Below are 23,275 nucleotides of genomic sequence, written 5' to 3'. Positions count from 1 at the left end.
ATAATAAAAGGATTTTGACATTAAAAAACATTTATAACACAATTTGTGCAGTTAAGCTCGACCCTGACACAGACACACTAGGTTAGCTCTACAGCTGTAAATCGTGAGGCTTACGTATGTATATGACTGGGTTTTCACTCAAATCGGATTTTGTCCCCGGAGATTATATCCTTTGTTACCTCCTGTCCACTATTAACTTGCGATGATCCGGCCTTTTCGAACCTTTTACTTGATGAAGACCTACGTAGGGTGGTTTCGTATGTGTGTAAGAATAGAACTCGGGGCGGGGAACGGAAAAAAACACAACTCTTAAACCAATTTTTAATGAACATGTAAGATAATAAATGCTGTAAAATCTCCCAGTCAGAGACTAGTCTTGAGAATTGCTAATTATGTAATGACAGTAAGATTGTGGCTTCTGATTCTGTGGCAATAATACTGTTTAACTATCATGTAATGACAGTAAGATTGTGGCTTCTGATTCTGTGACAATAATACTGTTTAACTATCAGATATCACTGTGTAAACAATATGAATAAGATATAGTATACTAGTATTTTATATAAAATGAGTCATTCAACCATTGGATTAAGCTTTTCATATTAAAGGAATCCTTAAATCACTCGACTAAGCTTTTCCAGTCTTTGTGTATAAAATAAGACTTTAAACTACTTGATTAAGCCTTTCCAATCCTGGTATAAAGAAGTCGTTGAACCAACTGACTAAACTTTTCAAGTCCTTTTACTTGTTTTATGACTTATACTACAATTTATATGCATTTTTATCAAAATATGATAAAATTAGATATTAAAGAAAAACTAGGCTTAAATATATTATTACCACATAATACATCTTTAGATTTACCTTGTTATTCTAGTAAGGTAATCGAAGACTCGAGTAATTTTTCATGGTTGATTTTGCATGGTTGGAAAGAAAATTAAGAACATAATTAGGAAGGGAAAATGTAGACGTACCGACCTTTGTTGGGTGTGGGGCATTGTTTACGTTGTCAGAAAGCCCACACACAAACCTCTAATTAACACCTGTGGCTTGATCGTTTGGCAGGGTTTTAGTAGAGGTACGGGAATGAAGCAGGTCGTCAACTTGTCATTGTGTGTGTGCTATCTAGTTTAATTTCCAACTGTTGCCGTATTTATGTATTATATGTGTTGCGCATTTGCAACTTTTAACTCTACAAACAGTTACTTAATTAATGCATTTAATCGTGATAGAATTTTAACTTTTGGTTTAATACGCATTTGATCCTTATGTTTGGGTAAAACTGAAAGTTTTAAAGTCAATTAAATTGATAATTCGTTGAAATATTTTGAGCTATTTACTACTTTATGGTAACATCTGTATATATTATAGACTGTAGTTTAATATATATATATATGGGGACGTAAGACACTTTAATGTTGTAACAAAAACCCATTTAGCAAACATTCTTGGTTTGAAACACAAACTAGTCTGTACACGGTCGACAGTGACACTTTATGATGACACCTGTCTCTGGACTGTTGTTCAATATACATATGTCAGTTTTAATATGTAAAACAAAATTCGTTTAAAAAACTTGCTTGTTTGGAAACACAAAAATATTTACACACTGCTACCTAGATAAGTATAATGCTTCTTTTTTCCAGAAAGACCAAGATCCTTAGAATATTCACATTAAACCCTGGTAACGAAGAAACGTGTCTCTTTCAAGCGGTGTCTGAAAATGTTTCATATAACCCTAAAACACCTCAAACATCACATTTTTTTATTTCAACGTTCATTGTTGATGTACCACGTCTGTTCACAACAAGTCCTCTAGTCCTAAAAAATAAGATGAAGTACAACAAAACGAAAGAAATTGGGTTTCGCTGTTTTAGTTTTAATTGATTGTTTATAATTAAGTAACGGGTGATAGAAAAGTTAAGAATATGTCATTTGAATTTTTTTTGAGTGACGTTGAACCATATCTGACAAACTGGTGTGTTTCAGACTTATTTTAAATTCCAAAGTTTCTTAATGGAGATGGGATGTTCTTTTTTATTCATGTTAAAGTGTCTTTCATCAACTTGTCCTTTTATCAAAGAAAGTTTTTTTGTATTGTTAAAAGTTTGGGTATTTTCCGCCTTCTCGTATTTACTAGTTTTTCGTCGACAATAAACTAAAGACTGGTATTTTTGTTCTGTATTGTGTATTTTTGTTGCATTAGTGAATGAAATCCTTTAACTTCTCAAATAATACACATAAAAAAATCTCACTTTAACTTACAAAATTCAATAGCCTACTTGATCAATTATTTTTCTTTTTCAGGCGGTTTGGAACCAAGTGTACTGGTTGTAGTCAGGGAATATCTCCCACAGACCTCGTCCGAAGAGCTCGTAATAAGGTCTTTCATCTTAAATGTTTCACCTGCATGATCTGCAGGAAGCAGCTATCAACAGGAGAAGAATTGTACGTCCTAGATGAAAAGTGTTTCATTTGCAAGGAAGATTACTTAAGTAGTCGACATAATCAAGGTAGGACTAACCTTGACTAAGCCATCTGTTTTTTACAGCTCTATCTTTATCTGTGCGCGTTTAAAAGTTTTGGAAATTCAAACTATTCTGCTTCCTCCCCCCTTATGTTCTTACCACCGTTTTTCGTTTCTCACTAATTTTCTTACCATATCTGCCCCTTCTCCCAGTAACAGAGTGATATGTTTGTGGACTTATAATAATAAAAATCAGGTTTCGATATCCGCGGTGGGCAGAGCACAGGTAGCTCTTTATATAACTTTGTGCATAACAAAATAAACAAACAACCTTACCATATATTTTAATATTTATTTCCCCCCTCATCACCAACATATCTTACGCTCTCATTCACTGTATCTCTCTATCCCCACTTCATAGTGGCACAGCTGTGGGTCTGTGGTCTTACGACACTAGAAACCGGTTTTCCATACCTATGGTGGACAGAGTGTAGATAGTTCATTGGGTAGCTTTGTGCTGAAGTACAAACAACAACTTATCCATTGTTGCCTTATGTTCTCACCATTCACACCATCCTTCTTTTTTCTTCACAATATGTTTCCTTCCCAGATTTCATATTATTTTAATCCAGCTAATGCCTTATATTATACCGTATCTTCCACACTATCCCCTTCCATTCCTATCTTCACAACAGTTTCCCTAACTCTTAGTAAATGAGTCGTTTACTTCACAAAGCGTCGGCATTTTCCTTTCTTAAACTTGCTTTTTACTTTCTCTCATTCCTAACCATTCCTACTATCATTCTTTCTTCCTTACATACTCACTATACGTTCCCCTTACCTCAACAACTGTTTATTATCTCCCAGCTGTCAGTACCTCTCCTTACTTTCTACCTTTTGTTTTTGTCATGCTATTCGTTAACCACTACTAGTCTCCCCTTGCTTTTTTTACATTCATTTTTATATGGTCGGTGATACAACGTTTCTTCAAGATTCAATGGGGTTTTAATACATATTTTATTGTATCTCACAAAAACATATATTTAAAAAGTTTTAGTTTAAACAGAATCTTCCGTAATTAAATTAATAAATTTATATTTATTAGTGTTACTATGTTTACATATATCAAAGCCACATCTGGCTATCTACTGTGCCCACCTAGGAGGGATCGAATCAGAGTTTAGCCTTAATAAGTCCGAAGACTTACCGATGAACCCCCGGATAACTTAGTGTTGCTATATCTGAACCAGTTTTTTGTTTGCTTTGTTACAAATTTACACAAAATCTATCTGTTCATAGCCGTCACTAGTTTTAAACTGATAGGCAAGAAGGAAGGCAGTTAATCAAGAGCACCCATCGACAACTGTTATTTGAACTAGTAATAGAATTTGACTATCACTTTCATAATGCACTTATGGCTCCAAAGCAATGAGTGATATTTTGCGGCAACAGGATGTAAACCTTCAGTTTCACAATTCGAGTACGTTAGTCAATAGGCCAAGCCCAGCCAATCAGATGTTAAATTTTATAATATGATGAGCTTGAAGCTGTGCCTTTCTTACTTCTATCATAAACAACGAGAACACTTCAAGTTAAATGTCAATCTTTGACTATATTGTATCCTTCGTGTACAAAACAATAACCTAACAAAAGAATAAAATGGTTGTATAAACAAATGCCACACGTAAAGGATAAACCTATTATACCCACAGTGGGGAATCAAACTCCGGATTTAAACGTTGTAAGTCCGTAAATTTATAGCTTTCTCACCAGGAGGTCTGGGCTCCAATTCTATTACACTCGTCAAGTGATGTTATGACATTTTTTGTCACTTCCATGTGTAGCAAATTAATGTCAAGCCCATAGTACATCGATCTTTAATCGAGGGTGTGTTAATAAAACTATGGGGAATGGGTACGAAAAAATGTTTACTGAATCAGTTTTGGTGCATTTGCGCGAAACTGAAAAACAAACAAACAAACATTAATACGTCGCCAGGACTAGGTAACAATCTGAATTAACACTATCGACGTTGGGTGGTGATGACTAGTTGCCTTCTCTCTCTAGTCATCACCACCCACCGTCAACTCTTGGGCTACTCTTTTATCAACAAATAGTGGGATTGACTGTACATTATAACGCCCTCACGGCTGACAGGGCGAGCATGTTTGGTGTGACGGGGATTCGAACCCGCGACCCTCAGATTACAAGTCTAGTGCCTTAACCACCTGACCATGGCTGGTCACGTATTAATGCTACCTGAGATTTGGGCTCAAAATATAGTTTGTTTGTTTGTTTTTACTGTTTGTTAAAAAAAATATAATAGGTTTTTTATGTTTTATGAAACTGTTGGTAGATGTCTTCTTTATCACCACGTTCAATTATATTCAGCGGATTCTTTGGTCTTTCATCTACCTTTTTTATAATTTGAAAAAGAAATTATCGTCTAAATAATTGTAGCAATGATAACGTTGTTGTTGCTTTGTTGTTGTTTTTTAGCTCAAAGCTACACAATGGCTGCACTTCGGCCAAGGCGGGAAATCCAACTCCAGATTTTAGCGTCGTAAGTCCTTAAACTTATAACAAATTAAACTGTAGCTCTCGATCTTTAAGGAACAATTGCATTTGTAATTGCTACTACAGTGGTTCAGCAGTTAGCGTGCAGGTTTACGACGCTAAAATCTGGGTTTCGATTCCCATTGTGACCAGAACAAACGTAGTTCATTGTATAGCTTTGTGTTTAACATAAATGAAAAAAATATATTTCTATTTCATTCCTATTCGTTAAGAGGGTTAAGAGTTTGACTTCAAAGGAAGCTGTTTTTTATTCACCGTGCAGTTCTATCAAGTAAAAGATTTGTTTGTTTTGAATTTCGAGCTAAGCTACACGAGAGCTATCTTCGCTAGTCGTCCCTAATTTAGCATTGTAAGACTAAAGGGATGGCTGCTCTTTTACCAACAAATAGTGCGATTGATTGGACCATTATAAAACTCACACGGCTGAAAGGGCGAGCATGTTGAGTGTGACGGGAATTCGAACCCATAATCCTCAGATTAAGAGTCGAGCGCCCTAACCACCTGGCCATGCCGGGCCTACCAGATAAAAAAAGGCCACACTCATAAACATTCTTAACCTGAAGAGCTAAAGCAGCAAAACAATCGAAATAAATTTAATATAATTGGGTACAATTAACACCAGCAGGTCTCTAATACTGCCTATCTCCTTCGCTCATTGAGATCTCTGTTTAACATAGTACATATTCATGCGATAGAGCGAATAGTGCAGCTAGCTTTTTATTGTCACGCTGGAAACACAGCAGCGTTTGTTTAGGAACGAGTTGACTGCTGTGCCCAATCCCGTGACTAAGTACCATTACCTATAGTGATAATGAGTTAAGTAAAATGTCGGTACCTGCTTCAGGGTCGATAAAACCCGTCGCGTTTTATCCAAGAATATCAGAGAGAGAAAAACACGAAAGTATACAGGTTTCATTACCATCACTGATGCTGCTTTGGTTGCTGATATTTTAATGATCGCCTCTAGTCACAGAATTCTTTCTTCAGTTATGTTTTTGAAATTTTTGAAATCTCAGACTTATTAAAGAATGAAGAATAAACAGAACTATTGAAGTCTCAGAATCAACGCGTAAGAAAACCTTCTATAAATCTGCATGCTATTGATAATATTAGTTTATAAATTTTCGCACTTTTATTAGAGGGGAGCAAAATGTTGGTGGTCTTGCATGTAAGTGTACCTCATCAGAGATAGTGTTGTAACGTTCACTTCGACATTAGTTCTCGGAAAATATTAAAACTCAAAATTTGAAAAAGAATTATCGATGAGAATAAATGTTAATAATACTTTTATATTGTCAAATGAAAATTAAAAACCACGTTATAAAAATTAACATTCTGAATTCACGTTCGGCTTTTTGTGCTGCCGATGATTATGTAGTTGATTTTACCCAAGAGTATCCCAGGAAATTTAGAAGACTTCTTAACGAATAAAGCTGTTAAACTTAAAACTATCATATAGGTTCTCGGTTCCTGCAGCTTCGAGGAAAGAGCGTGATCCTGCTTTAAAAAATATTAAGTAAGTAGGCTTAAGTCACGTTAGGCCTAGTTTGCATGAACAAGAACGATATTACGTGCTGCATCGAAAGCGTTGTGAAATCAGATAAATGTTTGAATGAATTTAGAACTTTCGTACAATAGTAATTATATTCACATAAAGATATAGGAAGAGCATTTCGTAGGATTAATAAGCAAAAAACACTATACACAAAACTATATGTAGGTATTTTATTTCTGACCTATATATTTAATAGTGTACTTTTAATAATTTCGATATGGACGTATATACGTACTATCAACAGTGTTGGATATCATAAATGCGTACTTTATATCTATGCTGATATGATAATTATATTATTACCATTTTCTGTTCTTATGTAACTAGAAAATATTGCAAGACAAGGAATTTTCGAGCTGCACTTGTATAGAGAAAGAAACATGTAAAGAGGGTCGGAAAGTTGAACAAAGTGCACCCGTGTGTGCGTTTACATAGCCACACAGACGAAACAGTTACAGTTTTATGTTCGTTGGGCGTATTGCTAGCTGAATGAATAAATAATAAGCTAATTAAAAAGAAAAAACAAATCAGGTGTTCCCTAGCAGACTAGAACGTTAACAACATTGGTATAGAGGTTTTGCACTGACGTCACAATGACACATGGTTTGTAGTTTATCTGTTATATTAGACGTCGTGCGTTTATATTAGTCTTAGCTAAAAAATGATAGATTTGTCTTCTTATATCTTATTACCTGCCGCAGAAAATTATTTCAGAGACATTCGAAAAAAAAAAAAAAGATATATCGACAAACTGAATAGCGGTAGAGTTTCACATTATTCAGGGTTTTGTTTGAGCTTAGTGTTTGCATTCTTTATATATTTTCATCTCAGTGGCAAAGTCTGTGGACTTACAATCGTGGAAACCGGTTTCCATACCCGTGGTGGGCTAGTGTGTAATTTTGTGCTCAACTACAAACAAACAAACTTTATACATTTGTGACTGTTACAGGCATGTTGCCAAAATGAAAAAAAATAACATTATAAAGACGATTCAATTAATCATTTGTTTGTTTGTCTGTGATAGACAAGTGAAATTATTCAATGATTCTTTGCTTCTAACTTTGAACTGATCGACTAAAAGGAAGGTAAACAGTCAACAGCATGTATCTCCAATTCGTTGCTTACTCTCGTTTTGTGAACCAGCATGATTTGACCGTCATTCTTATAACGCATGCATCCACGTTTCCAAAGGGCGTTATTTGATTTTGCGAAATCGGAACTCGAACCTTAAACCTTTATATTTACGGTCCGGTACGCTAACCACTAAGCCACGCCTGATTGATATAAATTTGACATGACAGTCCTTAATTAACTAGAGCTAGAAAAAAAAATGATGCACGCGTCATCGCTTCACACATGTGGTTCGTCTGAAATAATCTATATCATGAAAGATATATATATACGTAGATATATCTCAGTATCATATAAATTTAGTGCTTGAGGTTTGTCTTTGTACTTATTTCGTAGAAAACCGGATTAATTCTGTTTTACTGTAGATTTTAGTCATGTATTGAAGATAACAACAACAAAATCGGTGGTACAGTGGTAACTTTACAGACTTCCAACGCTAAAATGAGGGGTGAGAGTCCCCTGTGTGGAAATAATGCCGCTAATCCGATGTACAGCCTTGTGTCACAACAGATAAAAATATATTGAAATGTCGGGCTACTTGACACACAAAAAATTATAACATATCGAAAACAAACGTTTATTGTAAAGAAAAAGTTGTCGTTTTGTTATGAGCAACTGCGATTGAAGTGTGATATTAGTGAAGTAAATATTTATAATGGAAATTATCATAATCCATCGGAAGTGCCTCCTAATTTTCTTATTAAAAAATAGTGACCAGAAATTATAGTTAAATGTACCTAGCTATCTGAAGTTATAGTTAAATTGTAGTGAAAATATTTCGCCATTTTTCCCGAGAATCTAGGTGGTAATGGTAATCGCTATAACTTTACGTAACCATGGATAAAGCCTTCGTTACTGCACGAGTGCTTTTACTTCCCATGTTTATCGTAATGAGCTTATTCTAAAGGTATGTTTGTACTTATGTACAAAGGGTTGTCTCTGTTCTCCCCAGCGTGGGTATCGAAACCTGATTTGTAGCGTTATAAGTCAGCAGACATATCGCTGCACCACTGGTGGTCTTCTAGTCCTCATTAAGGAAGTGTGAGTACAGGTTAGTTATCTGTAGCAATGTTTTATCCAATAATCTGGTGATATATGGGGGTAGAAGCTGTTTGTTTCTTGACATTTCGCCCAGGACTGCTCGAGAGATATCTGTGCTAGCCCGTTTGAAGGGATGCCCAGGACTGCTCGAGAGATATCTGTGCTAGCCCGTTTGAAGGGATAGAACGGGAGGTAACAAGTTTATTTAAGTTTGTTTGAAGTTAAGCACAAAATTTACACAATGGACTATCTGTGCTCTGCCAACCACGGGAATCGAAACCCCATTTCTAGCCTTGTGAGTCCGCAGATATACCACTGTGCTACTGGGGAAGAGCAATTAGTTAATACCATCCGCAGCCAACTCTTGGATTTTAACAAAAGTTTGGAAATGGTTTGATTGGGTGATTTAAAACTTTATAATCAATATAATGTTTTCAAAAAGTCGTACATTTATAATAATATTTTTTGTCTTGTTTGTTTTTTTAATTTTGCGCAAAGCTACACGAGGGCTATCTGCGCTAGCCGTCCCTAATTTTGCATTGCAAGACTAGAGGGAAAGCAGCTAGTCATCACCACCCACCGCCAACTTTTAGGCTACTCTTTTACCAATGAATAGTGGGATTGACCGTCACATTATAACGCCCCTTGGATTACCAGTCGAACGCCTTAACCCACCTGGCTATGCCAGGCATGTTTTTTGTTACCCACTCAAATCGTCTCCAAACGTTTATTTTTTAAACAAAAGGAGGTTCCTTGTCACCTAATTTAACTCTTTGTCAACAAATATTAGGATAACTGTAGCACTACAACTCCTACAAGGCTAGAAGAGCAAGCATGTTTACCAATAGTTCAAATCTCAAGACACATAGAGTCGAGCGCCCTAACATCCTAGGCCATGCCAGGACAAACGAATAAATATCTGTTTATACTAGTGCGAACTTACACAATGCTAACTGCACTCTGTTCATCACAAAAAGTCGTACCTGGATCTCAGGGATGCCACTGGGGAAGTGAAGTTATAGATCGAGGATCGAGAAGACGGTACAATAAGATATCAAGCTTTTTACAATAAATATAGATATAAATATCTTGAGGAAAGGGATTAAAGGAAGTAGTAGAACTAATGGATTAGTTACACAAAATTACTTTAGAAAAACCCATTAAGTTGTTTAGGAGCTTCTTCAAACAAATGAGGAATGTTGAATACTAATTAAAAATGATTCACGTCATTTTTTTTTCAATTTGCTTCCATCTCTGGATGAGTGATTCCCAAAATCTTTTAGAGTGAATCTCTCCCTTGATGTCAGAGAAAACGTTTTAGGCCCCCCAACCTATGACTTTAGCACAGTGATTGAAAAACAGTGCCGTAAAAAAACAATAGCATTCTCTTTTGACATATTATATTATTTAATTAATTCAAAATGTCTTTTATGTTGTTTATTCAGAACTAAAATTGATTCAGTATATTTGTTTATCGTTGACCCATGTTTCACAGGCCGCCTAGAAAAACTTCTCGGGCCTCAGTTGCCTGCGGCTCCCACTGATGTGCAGACAAGACTGTTATAATCAAACCAATTTTTACATAACTGTGTATGTCAAATGAAACCAAATTTGCACAATTCATCTGCTAATCTCAAAACTCGATGGCTGAGCTGTGTTCCAAACTAGATAAGTAGCATATATTTTCCATGACTCATTTACCTTTAAACAGACTAAAACTTAACATTTCACTCAGACAACACATTGTCCACGTGCTTAAAAAGGTTGATATTTGAGGGATAGCGATTAAATTACCCCTCTCCCCCTCCAAAAAATAAAATACACTCACACATACAACCAAAACAACATTCAATTCAATTTGAGAACACTTACTTGTGATTTTACAATTGGGCATTAAGACCACCTTATCTTACTCCAAAGCTACACGAAATTATCGTGAATTCAGTACTTCAGCAAAGAAGAAACTGTACATTGTTACTGAACCTAATTTAACGTCCGCAAATTATAAAAGAATATTACTCTTAATGCTAGAGATAAGCGGTCTTATAACACAAAGGTGTTGTCTTTATTTAATGAGACATTCAACATTTCACGTTACAGTCTCTTCAGGAACGTTCATTTGTTTTAGTGTTATATGGGCATTTATTTCTAGTATTAGCCCTCCAGTGGCACAGCCGTAATTTTCTGGACTTATAGCCATAGAAACCGGGTTTCCGATACCCATGGTGGACAGAGCACAGACTAACCCTTTCTGAAGCCTTGCGCTTAACAAGCAAGCAACGTAATATAAGTATTAATATACCTTTTATACGCCAGTATATACTACAGAGATTACTTGATTATAATTGCTTCTCTTTTCTTTAAACTGCAAAAGATGTAATATTATATAATTAATTCAAATTCACAAATACACTGATATACACATATCTGAGAGGAAAGGAAAAGCGGAAAAAGGGGTTAAGGACATTAATAACACAAATTTACATTTAATTTCATTTAGTTACCAAATTATTTTGTTACGCCGTGTATACTAATGTTTACAGACATTAATTTGTCAGATCCACAGTTAAAAACAGTAAAATAATATGTTTTAAGTAATTAAAATAATAGTTATTAAAAATGATTACTTGAAAACTTCAACAAAATGTGCTTAGTTTACGATCAGTGTATATTAGAAGGTGGTTAAATAAAGAGCTGAGTAAAATATCACAGCAAATCTGGCAAAAAAATCTGATACATATTCAAGCTTTAGGCTAACTTAAATCTTATTCAGTAAATACTGTTTAGGGTTAATATGTAACTTAATTAATTTAAGTCAATTCTGGTGTTAAGAAAAGTTTTCTTAATAAAGTGGAGCTAGATCAATTCACAATGAGCATTGGCAGACAATTTTGTAAACAAACCTCCCTAAGCTGTTTCTTTGTTTGTAATTAAGCACAAAGCTACACAATGGGCTATCGGTACTCTTCCCACCATGGGTAACGAAATCTAGATTTTATCGTTGTAAGTCGGCAGATATACCGCTATGCCACTGGGGGACCTCTTTAAACTATCCTTTCAATGTGGAATGTATTATAGTTAATTAGGTATTAAAGCTCTGTTCACTGCGGAGATTGAACCTCAACTTTTAGTGTATAAGCTCTCAAGCTTGACACTGAGCCACCAGGGGTCGTATGCGAAAGAGATTCAGTAAGAAATGATGTTTCGGGCGACTTCACTAACTCATACTTCATACATCTTCAACATGCAAAGTGACGAAATCAGAAGAAACAAAAACGCTATGTAGAGATATAAATATTTTCCCCTCGTGATAGAAATACATATAATTTCTCTTGTGAAACAGAAGAACAGTTCCACTGGTTTGGGTAGCACTGCATTTGTTTCTCCTACGTCAACGAGGAACGTGGTAAGTCTGTTTTGGAGTATTCAGTGTTGCAAACCTTATCGACACCTTATTCGGCGCATGTTCACCCAAGTCAGAAACCCTCAGCTTCTGGTAAAATCCATTCCTAATTCACAGCTGCTGTCAGATGCGATTGTTTTATTCAAATAGCAGGACTGACTGACTATTATAGTCATAAACGAAAGTTCGGCATTAAACTCCATATCGCGGCTCAAACCTTGAAACTTATGATTTACATAGTTTAAAAACAAGTACTCGTAAACATATATACAAAATCCAATGGTAAACGTCAATTTTCTAAATAATAAATATTTTTTTCGAAGCACCGGAATCGAACCTTTAATAAAGTGCATTGAAGAAAAGGGGTTATTCTACATTTGGAGAAAAATAACTATTTCACATGGTCTAATTTATGCATGCGTTAAATACTTACCCTCTAGTACAAGCGAAGTAACCAACGGCCGTGTGCAGGTGGTAAAACGCACACGATCCTCGAAAAGCCATCAAATAGAAGATCAAGACAGTTTTACGAGGCCGTTTTTTAATGTACACGTGGTACTAGAATTTTCTAATCTGACATACAAAACAATAAAAATCGTCTTGCTGGACAGGTGAGAATTGTCTCACAAGGTGTTATGAAAGGTATAGCCGTCGTCTGACGCCAAGTTTTGAACAAATGTCAGTTAATATACACGTTTCATTGTTTCCTGTTAACAGTATTATTATAACTCCAAACACCCTGACATCATTGGTATGTTGTTTTGTCGGCACAATGATTTAAGAACTGTTTAGGTTAGGGACAAGATATTAACTTCGGGCTATATTTTTAATCTGTTTTCTTTAATCGCATATTTTTAGGGTCAAAAGGTCATTGATGAAAATTACGTCATTACTCTTTGATAAATAGCTTACAGATAAGTATGAGAAACATTAGGCTTAGTATAAGGTTAACCTTTTAGTTAATATATATCATTTGGGGTTAAAATGATAATTTCATTATTTGCCGAAGAAAGAATTAATTGATGAAAATAAACTTCTGCTTTATTATATTGTATCATTGCACTGTAAAGTATATTGTCAATTTGGCAGTAGTCAGAAATGTTAGTAAAGGCTTCGCTAGGTGTTTACAAGATTCGGGACTCGAGTCCATAACTGTGGGAATTTTTGGCGTTTCGGTAAGATATCGATCACGGGTTTTTCTGATTTTTCAAGACGCCAACTGTGGATTCGGGGCACAAGCCTTGTGTGCCAGAGCCTAGCGACGCCTCCAAGTGTTAGTATAAACGAGTAATATGTTAAATTTTGAAGCTAATACAAATAATATATGTATAAAAATAAAACTTTACATACATTTACGGAAGAATTGGATTAAGACTATCTGTACGTCTGCAGTAAAGATGAAATTTAAAAAAATGCTTGCTTAGTTCCACAATACTGTAGTGTTTATTTGTTCCGTAAATGAAATGTGCTGTATATTTTCTTTCGTGTTAATTTAATAAACAATATTAGTTTTAATGTTTAATACAACTAACTGCATTATAATATTTTTCCTTTATTCTATCTTTATCAAAAATATTTGGTTGTTTTGTTGTAGTTAAGCACACAGTTGCATGACGGGCTGTCTCTGTACCTTGCCAATCACGGGTATCGAAACCCGGTTTCAAGCGTTGTAAATCCACAGACATACCGCTGTGCCACTGGGGAATTTTGCACATTAAACTTAGTGTAGGGATTTATAATTAAATTAAATCTCCTGAGACAGCGACCCTGGTTCCTCAGTCATAAATTTTCGGACTTAAAATTCTGCAGTCCAGGGCTCAATTCCCCGCGATGGTCATGGTTCGTATTGCCCATTATATAGCTTTGCGCTAAACCAAAACAAATAAACCATTAAACTGACGGTATCTCTTGCACTATTATTGTGATTACGGCGGAAAACAGGTTTGACAACAAAGGTATCTAATGATAATATATTCTGATTTTTATAAATATGAGAATCTTGTATTCAATTAGCTCAGTTTTTTCAGTATTTTAATCTAAGTAGACAGCTTGCTTCCGATTAGAATTAGTGATGATGAATTTCCTTCTTTTCACGTGTTAGAATTGTTCTATCAAATAGTTTGTTTCTTTAACAAAAAATAGTATAGTTTTCACATTTTCGTTTTACTAGTTCAACAGATAAACTTCGTTTATGGCAGTTTATGTAATATATTACACATGTGTGGGAAACAGTGTGAAAAAATGTTTCAAGCAAAGACGCTTTTTTTTTTCTGACATGTTAACTTAAACAGCTGTAGACAAATAAACTCTGCAGTGTTTTAATCGAAATGATCTATGAGCTGATCCGATCATAAATTACTCTACATTGTCCGTAAAAATCACGCTTGACAGACACTCGCGCTTATCGCTCTTCAAGTTGTAGATGGTTATTGTTGAGAGATTGACAAACCGCTCAAATCGCACTTGTGTTTGTCCCTGTCGCGATCAGAACCCCGCCTCTAACATCGATTCATTCGATCACCGAAGAAAATGTGAAAACAGAGCTCTTAAAAATACAGGCGGAGGCTGGTTTGAGCGGCACGCGTAAGTAAGAAGAAAGTATGTTGGTAAGCAGTGAACGGGTAAGCGTACAGAATGGATAAATTCGGCGAAGCATACTAAGCCTCAGCTAGAGCTGACGGTCTCCGTTTTATCAGGACGGGAAAAAGTGATACAAATGCAGAGAAACGTGATCTTTTTACGCGACAAGTTAGTTGTTCTGCTGTTTATGCTATGCTTAAGCAGTTTACAAAACATTTTGAGACAAAAGAGCGAAATGAATACACCAGCAAAAGTTTAAAGATTTATTATTTTATTATTTGTCATGTGTAAACATGAATTACGTGTTACTAGGAGGTTTCTTCCGTAAGTGATATTAAATTTCTCTTCGTCTATTTCAAGCAGCGAATGGAAACTATCTGCTTCGGTTTCTGTATTTTTACCAGTGTAGCGAAATTTACAAACAAACACAAATTACACATATAACTTTTTTCTACCAAAAACTTATTGTAAAATGAAAGATTTAAGACAAACGTAATTTCGTTTTTCCATTGAGCGAGCATACTTTTCCGAGTGCGTCATTCATGTACATACATCAATATCCACAAATATACATCATTAATTCACATGTTTAGTAATAACTGCTACCTTATATGTAAGGCTAAAATCTCATATCACAAATATTCTTATGTGTCTATATAATTTACCATACAGAGATTTTCAACTTAAAAATTGGTCACGAAATCCAAATTGGATAGAATTGTTGTGAGACCAATCCAGAGTTTGAATTCATAAGGTCAATTTGTCACTTGACTCACACCAACCAAGAATTTATTTGTCAAAACATTACTTCGTCCATATCCATTAGTAGTTTTTTTGTGAAACTTCACTTCTTCTATATCCATCAGTAGCTTGTTTGTCAGCACTTCACTTCATCCATACCCATCAGTGGCAGAGATGCCAACCATTACGATTTGAGCGTAATCATTACGATTTTGGTGTATACATTACGACTATACGCTCATTGTTTGTTTGTTTGTTTGTTTGTTTGTTTTGGAATTTCACAAAGCTACAAAGGGCTATCTGTGCTAGCCGTCCCTAATTTAGCAGAAGACTTAGTTCACCACCCACCGCCAACTCTTGGGCTACTCTTTTACCAACGAATAGTGGGATTGACCGTCAAATACACCCCACGGCTATGTTTATATTACGAGTCGCACGCCTTACGCGCTATGCCGGGCCCTATACGCTCATACAGACAAATATTACGACTTGTTGCAACTCTCAAATTATTATATATTATATAGGCCTAAACAATAAAGTGATAAATTGTTCCCCCAGGGCTTGAAAGTGGTGAAAAGAAAATTTCTAGTGAGATACAAAAAAATTTTGGTAATAAATAAGACATAGTCCAAATGGCTACTTGCGATAATCATGTTTGTGCTTGAAATAATAAAAAATATTTGTATCTCCGACGTTTGAGTGCGGTGCTTCTCCATACTGGGTACGTGGGGGAATCCGTAGGTACATCATCAGTACTTGTCAGCCAATCAGCGCTCGCGTAGATGGGTATTTCTCATTTTCTAAGCGGCATAGAAGCACCAATGCGATTGTTCACAAGTTGGAAAAAAAAAAAGAGGCTTCGTTCACCAGATTGTCTTGTTTCTGGCAAATATAAAAGGACTAAGACTGTGAATCAAAAATTTAGGAAAGAGTATAGTGCAAAATATCCGCATTTATGCGTTTTGTACAGTTTGTCACATCGATTTTTCTGTGGCACATGGCGGGATAAACGATTGTTCCAAACATACAAAATCGGCATCTCACCAACAAAAGGCTGAGGCGAAGACAAAAACGATGCAGATAACAACATGTATGAGTAAGAATTCAGAATATGAAAAAGAATTTCAAAAGAATTTTTTAAATTTATTTATTAAATACATAAAACATAGTCATAAATGAGCAATCTATAGCAGTAATAAATAATAATAGTTATAATAATAATATAATAATAAACAGCTTAGAGACATTGGTCAGGCCTAGTAGCCGCAAATGATAAAGGGCTCTGTCTACAATCATTACGCTCATTCACTTGAAATAGTTGGCATCTCTGCAGTAGTGTGTTTGTTAACACATCACTTTGTTTTCTTCAGTTTAAACCTATACAATGGATTATCTGTGTTTCATTCATTGCGAGGAGTCGAGCCCCAAGTTTTAGCGTTTTAATTCCGTAAACCAGTAGTAGCCTACTTTCTCGTGTGTTTTTCACGTTGCTCAGAACTTCAGGTTCAGACTTCATCTTTAATCTGACTGTTTCCTGAAGTTGAACCTTTCATGGTGGTCTTCTGTTTAAACCCTAAACCGTAATTTTATATTCTGTCTTTAATACCTGCCCGAGGATTATGACACTCGATTCGCAATCTGAGGGTCGTGGGTTAGAATCCAGTCACTAAACATGCTCGCCCTATCATTTGTGGGGGTGTTTATAATGTTTCGATTAATCCTACAATTTGTAGTAGCTCAATAGTTGACAATAGGCGGTGTTACCAACTGTCTTTCCTCTAATCCATCAAACTCTCACTTAGATCAAATTATTATTTCTTTTATCACAAGAAACATTTTTATTATTTTGTTTGTTTTCAAGGACGATCGATAAGAATCTGGCGTTACAATTCGTCTAGAGAAATCTATAGCCATTGGTTGTCAGCATTTTAAGCATAAGAAAATGTGAGCCGATTTCAATGAAAATGATTCACTTATGTAATAGTACATACAACGTTTTGTGGAAAATCTGTACGTGATTGAATAAAATGGGCATAATTTTCGGATGCAGCGTACAGTTTGTTTGTTTGTTTTGAATTTCGCACAAAGCTACTCGAGGGCTACCTGTGCTAGCCGTCCCTAATTTAGCAGTGTAAGACTAGAGGGAAGGCAGCTAGTCATCACCACCCACCGCCAACTCTTGGGCTACTCTTTTACCAACGAATAGTGGGATTGACCGTTAACTTATAACGCCCCCACGGCTGAAAGGGCGAGCATGTTTGACGCGACGGGGATGCGAACCCACGACCCTCAGATTACTAGTCCCACGCCTTAACACGCTTGGCCATGCCGGGCCACCAGCGTACAGAAATTACTCTAGAACGTGTAAACATTTCACGACAATAAAAACCATAGCAGGCCTGTGTTATACTTATAATTCATAGCTACATTCGCGTAAGTTATTTCTTATTTTAATTAGAGTTTTTTTAAAACGTTTTATTTTTGTTATTATTATCACAGTGTTGTGAATCAGTGGGGAATATTAATAAGATAAAAGTTTCAAATATATTTTTACAAAAATTGTAGGTAGCCCAATAAATTTATATATAAAATCATAATAACTATCGGTTGTGGAATAAACGTTATCACTTATGCGGCAATACTCGTGTTTTAAAAATGTCATTTGATGTCTTCAAGAATATTATCATGGGCATTACAGTACACTCTCATGTTAACGTTGCTAAATGTCACAGTCTATCCTGAATAATTACACATTTATTTATCTCTGTTTAATGGTACGTATATCAAGTTGACGTCACTTCTTTCCCAATAACTGATGCACAACACACACAGCGACTGGTTCACTGAGGTTTTGTTACCAGCGTACGTTCTTGCGATTCACAGCTGTTTAAGAAACACATCTCCAAACCTTACAGTAGATGACTTAGACTGGAAGACGATATGGTTAGCTAGTAGATAAGCGTTCAGTGAAAAGTAACAATGTATTATAATTACACTAGACTGACTAGAGTATATGTGAACGTCGCAGTGTTATTAAAGATTCTTCGTGTGACGCTTTTATCAGACACGTTATTACAGTTGATCAAACCCGGCCCCTTTCAAGACGGGCGGATAAACCATAACCAGAGGATTTTCAGAATATGCATGAAAACGTAATAACGTTTTTGATTGATACTATATACCAGAGTGTTAGATGGTAGACATATATATATGTGTGTATGAAGTACAAATAGTCGTGCAATACACGTCCGGCGTGATAATACCAAAAAATAAAATACTCTAGAAGAGTGAAAACTATGGTGAACTCTGATCTTGCTTCGCACAAGGGTTGACCTAAATTTGTTTACTTGCAGGTATTTTACTTGTTTCTAAATTTTAATTGAGTATTTAGGTTTACAGAAGTAATTTTTGTTTGTATCTATTTTTTGTATAGCTAATCTTATGCTTATATGTTAATTGTAATCATAGGGTAAGCTTGCAAAATTGTTTCGCTTTAGATGTGTGTGTTTAACGAAACGACGCCTTTACGTTTTGCCTATGTCAGCTCATGTAATAAAGAGAAGTGGCACACACTCAGAGAAGTCACCGGCTGGGATAGCGATATGTCTTCGGATTTACAACGCTAAAATCAGGGGTTCGTTTCCCCTCGGTGGACGCAACAGATAGCCCATTGTGACTTTGCTATAAGAAAAAAAAATACACACACAGTCAGAGAAATGTGAATAAATAATTATTTTAGTCTCCTGGGTAAATAAAATTGTAAATACATGGTTGATTTAACTGCAATGAAAAGTCCTGATTCAAAACTTGTAGAAACGATCATATGTTTTATGTATTATATACGAAATTAAAAAACTGAAACACAAATAAAAAAGTTCTGTCTTTCTTAGTACTAAGCCTCACCCACTAAACGTCAATCAGAAGCTAACCACTAGCATATATATATTGTAATAATATAATCACTTGAGAGTTTCGAACGTTCGTATGTTTCAACAAAGACGGTTAAATGGGTACTTAAGATAGCTCGATATAAGCTGTCAAAAGAAATTATACCAACTGATCGTAACTAAAGATAATTTTTAAATGTACGTTTCAATACTTCAGTGTATTACTCTGCAATGAAAAGAGCAGATAGGAGTAAGCAGTGTTACAGCACATGTTTATAAACACGAAAACGTTTTCTTAGAACAGTACAAAGAGTAGGTTGCTGTCTCTATTACCGTTATTGTAAAGAAAAAATTGTCACGCGTTTACTAAAAATCGCTGCTTCAAAGTTCAACCTAAACCTACGCATGGTAATCGACTAGTGCGTTTTCCAAGAATAGTTGATTATCCCCGTGTAAAGCTTAAATCTGTCCAAAGAACGAGTTGTTTAGGAACCAGTGAGGCCATACGTGACCTGCCATGCCTACCCAGGGTTTTGTAAGCTGGAAGCTGCTAAAGTAAATTTTCCAGCTATTCTGGTTTCAAAATTTGAGAATTCTAAACTGTCATTATTGTAGCTATTACACGAATAAAACCACTTATAACCTAACTAATACAACATTTGTTTAATTCCCATACAAATTGCTAATGTAAAAGTTTTATTTATGGTGACAATTAGACACCTTTTATTAGACTGCGTATTAACTTGTTTGTGCAGGTTGTTACTGTGATGTTTGTGTGGCGAATCCAAAATAACCAGTAGGACTGTATAGGTTTTGTTGTATATTCGTTAGTTTATGTTAATTTTGAGAGATCTAAACATTTACAAATTTAAGGTTATGCTCATCTTTCTTAACAAATTTATTGTGCAAGGGTAATAATTTAGGTAGCTATGACTTTTAGCCACATCATAACGGCGCATAGAATGGCTTTGAGTTTGTTTTTTTTCATCACAAACTTTCAGCTCGTAGACTCATCTGCTGACCGATTTGAGGTTTAATTACAGCCGTAGCTATTGAAGGTTTCCTCTTGGTATTTGAAAAATAAAATAAAATGTTTTTTTTACTACAATTGTAATTGTTTAGGATTTTTGTTTCTAGGACTATTACTTTAAAATAAAATGTTTTGGTCACGCGCTTCAGCCGGATGACCGCCTGCCGCGTGAAGTAAAATGCCGGCTGATACGTGACATTACGTGACATGCTCACCAATCTTTTGTATGCTCACGCCTGTCGTGGCTAAAGACATTATGTGAAAATTATACATTTCGGAAAACAGTTATTTTTTTTTAAGCTCTCGTTCGTACTATGTGAAAAGCGCTTTATTAAGTCATCATATAATGTATATGAACAAACATATATACACCCTTGTGCAAATTAATTGTAACAAATGGTCATTTTACAATATTTTCAGCATGGCGGCCGGTGTAGGCTCGCTGGACCCGCTGATTTCCTTTAATAGTCATTTTTTTTACACAGACGGCGTCATTAGCTGTGTTTTGCAGTACGGTCGATCTATTTTTGGAATATATGACGAAATTTTGAGGAATATTACGTCATTCGAAATTGCGTTAGAAGGGCAAGGAGACCAGTCATAAAACAACTTCTTACCAACACAATGAAGAAAAAACGGTATCAATGGGGTCTGAAATACAAGAAGTGGACACAATAACAATGGAGGAAGGTGTTATTCAGTAACGAGACTCATTTCTTCGTACAGGGTCAAAGAAGTATGCATGTTCGTAAAGCATCCCTTGAAGAAGATGTTTTGGGGCTTTTTCAGCTACTATGACGTCGGAGGCTTACATATCGTAGATAGTATGATGCGAGGACCACAATGCATCGAAGTTTTGCAGAGAAGAGTCGTTCCAGAATTGAAAAAGAGATTTCAGATGGATCTGGCATTTTTCAGCAAGATCTGGCTCCGTGCCACACTTCGAAACTTGTGAAGAATTTTATGACTACAATACGAATAAAGGTGCTGGACTTAAATCCTATTGAAAATCCTTGGGCGATTTGTAAAGAAAGACTTCGGGGGAAAAGACTGTACTACGAAAGATAAGCTAATTGAGGCCATAATTGAGGTGTGGTACCGCGATCCAAAAATTAGTAAAGATTGCAGTCAAGTCGTGGACTCGATGCCAAAGCAGGTTAATGATCTTCTGAAAAATAAAAGCGGTCATATCATGTATTAATTTGTGAGTAGTTTTTGGATTCTCAGAAATAAAACGCAAAAAATTGAAAAAATCGTAATTTTCCGTCTTGTTTCAATTAATTTGCACAAGGGTGTACATTAAGAAAAAAGCCGGTAGATATTTATTTATTTTTTTACAATACAAACTTTTTAAAATTTGTCTAAAGTCGTTTTATAAATTATTTTAAGTACTGAAGGTCTTAACAATGACATGTAAGGTACGTCAAACCTGATAATTCAGAGAGATAGTTAATTTAATCGAAAGAGCGAGGAATTATGTAGCCAACATTTCGGTCACACGATATTTATCCGGGTATTTTCAGACTTTATTATCAAGACCGATCGACAGCCACGAAAGGATACTGAGGGGGTTGAATATGCAAAAAAAAAAAAAAAAGACTGCGATAAAATTTGAACTTGTTGAGAATACGAAAATACTGAGTAGTATAACTCAGGACAACCTGAAAACATGCCATAACTCAGTACAACCTGAAAACTTGCCATAACTCAGTACAACCTGAAAACTTGCCATAACTCAGTACAACCTGAAAACTTGCCATAACTCAGGACAACCTGAAAACTTGCCATAACTCAGGACAACCTGAAAACTTGCCAAAAATTCAATTATGGGAGAAAGCAGTGGTGTTGTGAATATATAATTAATAACTGCATATAACAGATAGAAAGAGCCTTTGTTAATCAAAACATGTAGAAAAATAATTGGTTAATTATCTATATATCTGTGTATCCGTCTGTGTTTTCTTTCTAGATATTCAATTCAACTAGGAAGGAAGTTATTCATAATGAATTATTCACTTTCGCTTGTCCTGTAATATGTTCTGTATTCATGACATGTTAAGCTTGTATTATCATCGAATCGCATGATCCACAACCATTTAGTCAGTAGCTTCCTAGCAGAATTCTAAAGCATTTTTTGAAACTAGTTATTTCAAATGAGAAGAGAATTTGTAGTCCCTCAAACTGCTCACACTGTCTAATGAATATTGCAGAAGTAAGTTTGATTTTTGTAATAACGCTATTACTGCTTGTTAGAGAAATTGCCCCGTATCTTGTTGTTTTAGTATTGCCCTGTCGTCAGATTCCTTTTTTTACTTTATTTTAAATGAGAATATCTGTTACATCACGAATCGTTTATCATTTTCATTTGATTTGTTTTGTTATAAATTTCGCTAAAAGCTACAATAGGTCTATCTGCGCTAGTCGTCCCTAATTTAGCAGTGTGAGACTAGAAGGAATGCAACTAACTAGTCATCACCATCCTCCGCCAACTATTCAGCTACTTTTTACCAACGAATAGTGGGATTAACTGTTACGTTACAACGCTCAAACAGTTGAAAGGGCAAGCATGTTTGATGTGACGGGAATTCGAACAAGCAACCCTCATATTGCGAATCGAGCGCCTGTTCATGCTGGCCGCGAATAAAAGAGGAAATATCTGCTTTACGTCTGCGATTCAAACGTCTTTATGGTCGGTTCACTTTGTTATCTAGTGTTTATTTTGTTAAAACGTGTGAAACAAAACTTTAAACTCTTAAAACAGATTTAATCCTTGGAACATCAGCAGCAAAACTTTTTGTTCGAAAATACGATTATTCCTCTCTCTCTTTCTATTTTTTTGAGAAATAGATAGAGAAGGCAATTT

At 35.5% G+C, this 23,275-nt stretch overlaps 1 protein-coding gene across 3 annotated transcripts in view; it reads left to right on the top strand.

Annotated features, from left to right (window-relative positions):
* Positions 1–23,275, top strand: part of LOC143253317 (LIM/homeobox protein Lhx5-like) — a 101,900-nt gene that overhangs the window by 16,442 nt on the left and 62,183 nt on the right. For all 3 annotated transcript variants that reach the window (XM_076506992.1, XM_076506994.1, XM_076506993.1), the window contains exon 2: positions 2,308–2,513. In XM_076506992.1, coding sequence (XP_076363107.1) covers positions 2,308–2,513 — 206 coding nt within the window. The remainder of the gene's footprint in view (positions 1–2,307; positions 2,514–23,275) is intronic.

This window comes from Tachypleus tridentatus, chromosome 6 (assembly GCF_004210375.1).
Source record: "Tachypleus tridentatus isolate NWPU-2018 chromosome 6, ASM421037v1, whole genome shotgun sequence".
NCBI classification, from domain to species: domain Eukaryota; kingdom Metazoa; phylum Arthropoda; class Merostomata; order Xiphosura; family Limulidae; genus Tachypleus; species Tachypleus tridentatus.
The sequence above is the reverse complement of the archived record's forward strand: the minus strand, read 5'-3'. Positions and strand labels throughout refer to the sequence as shown.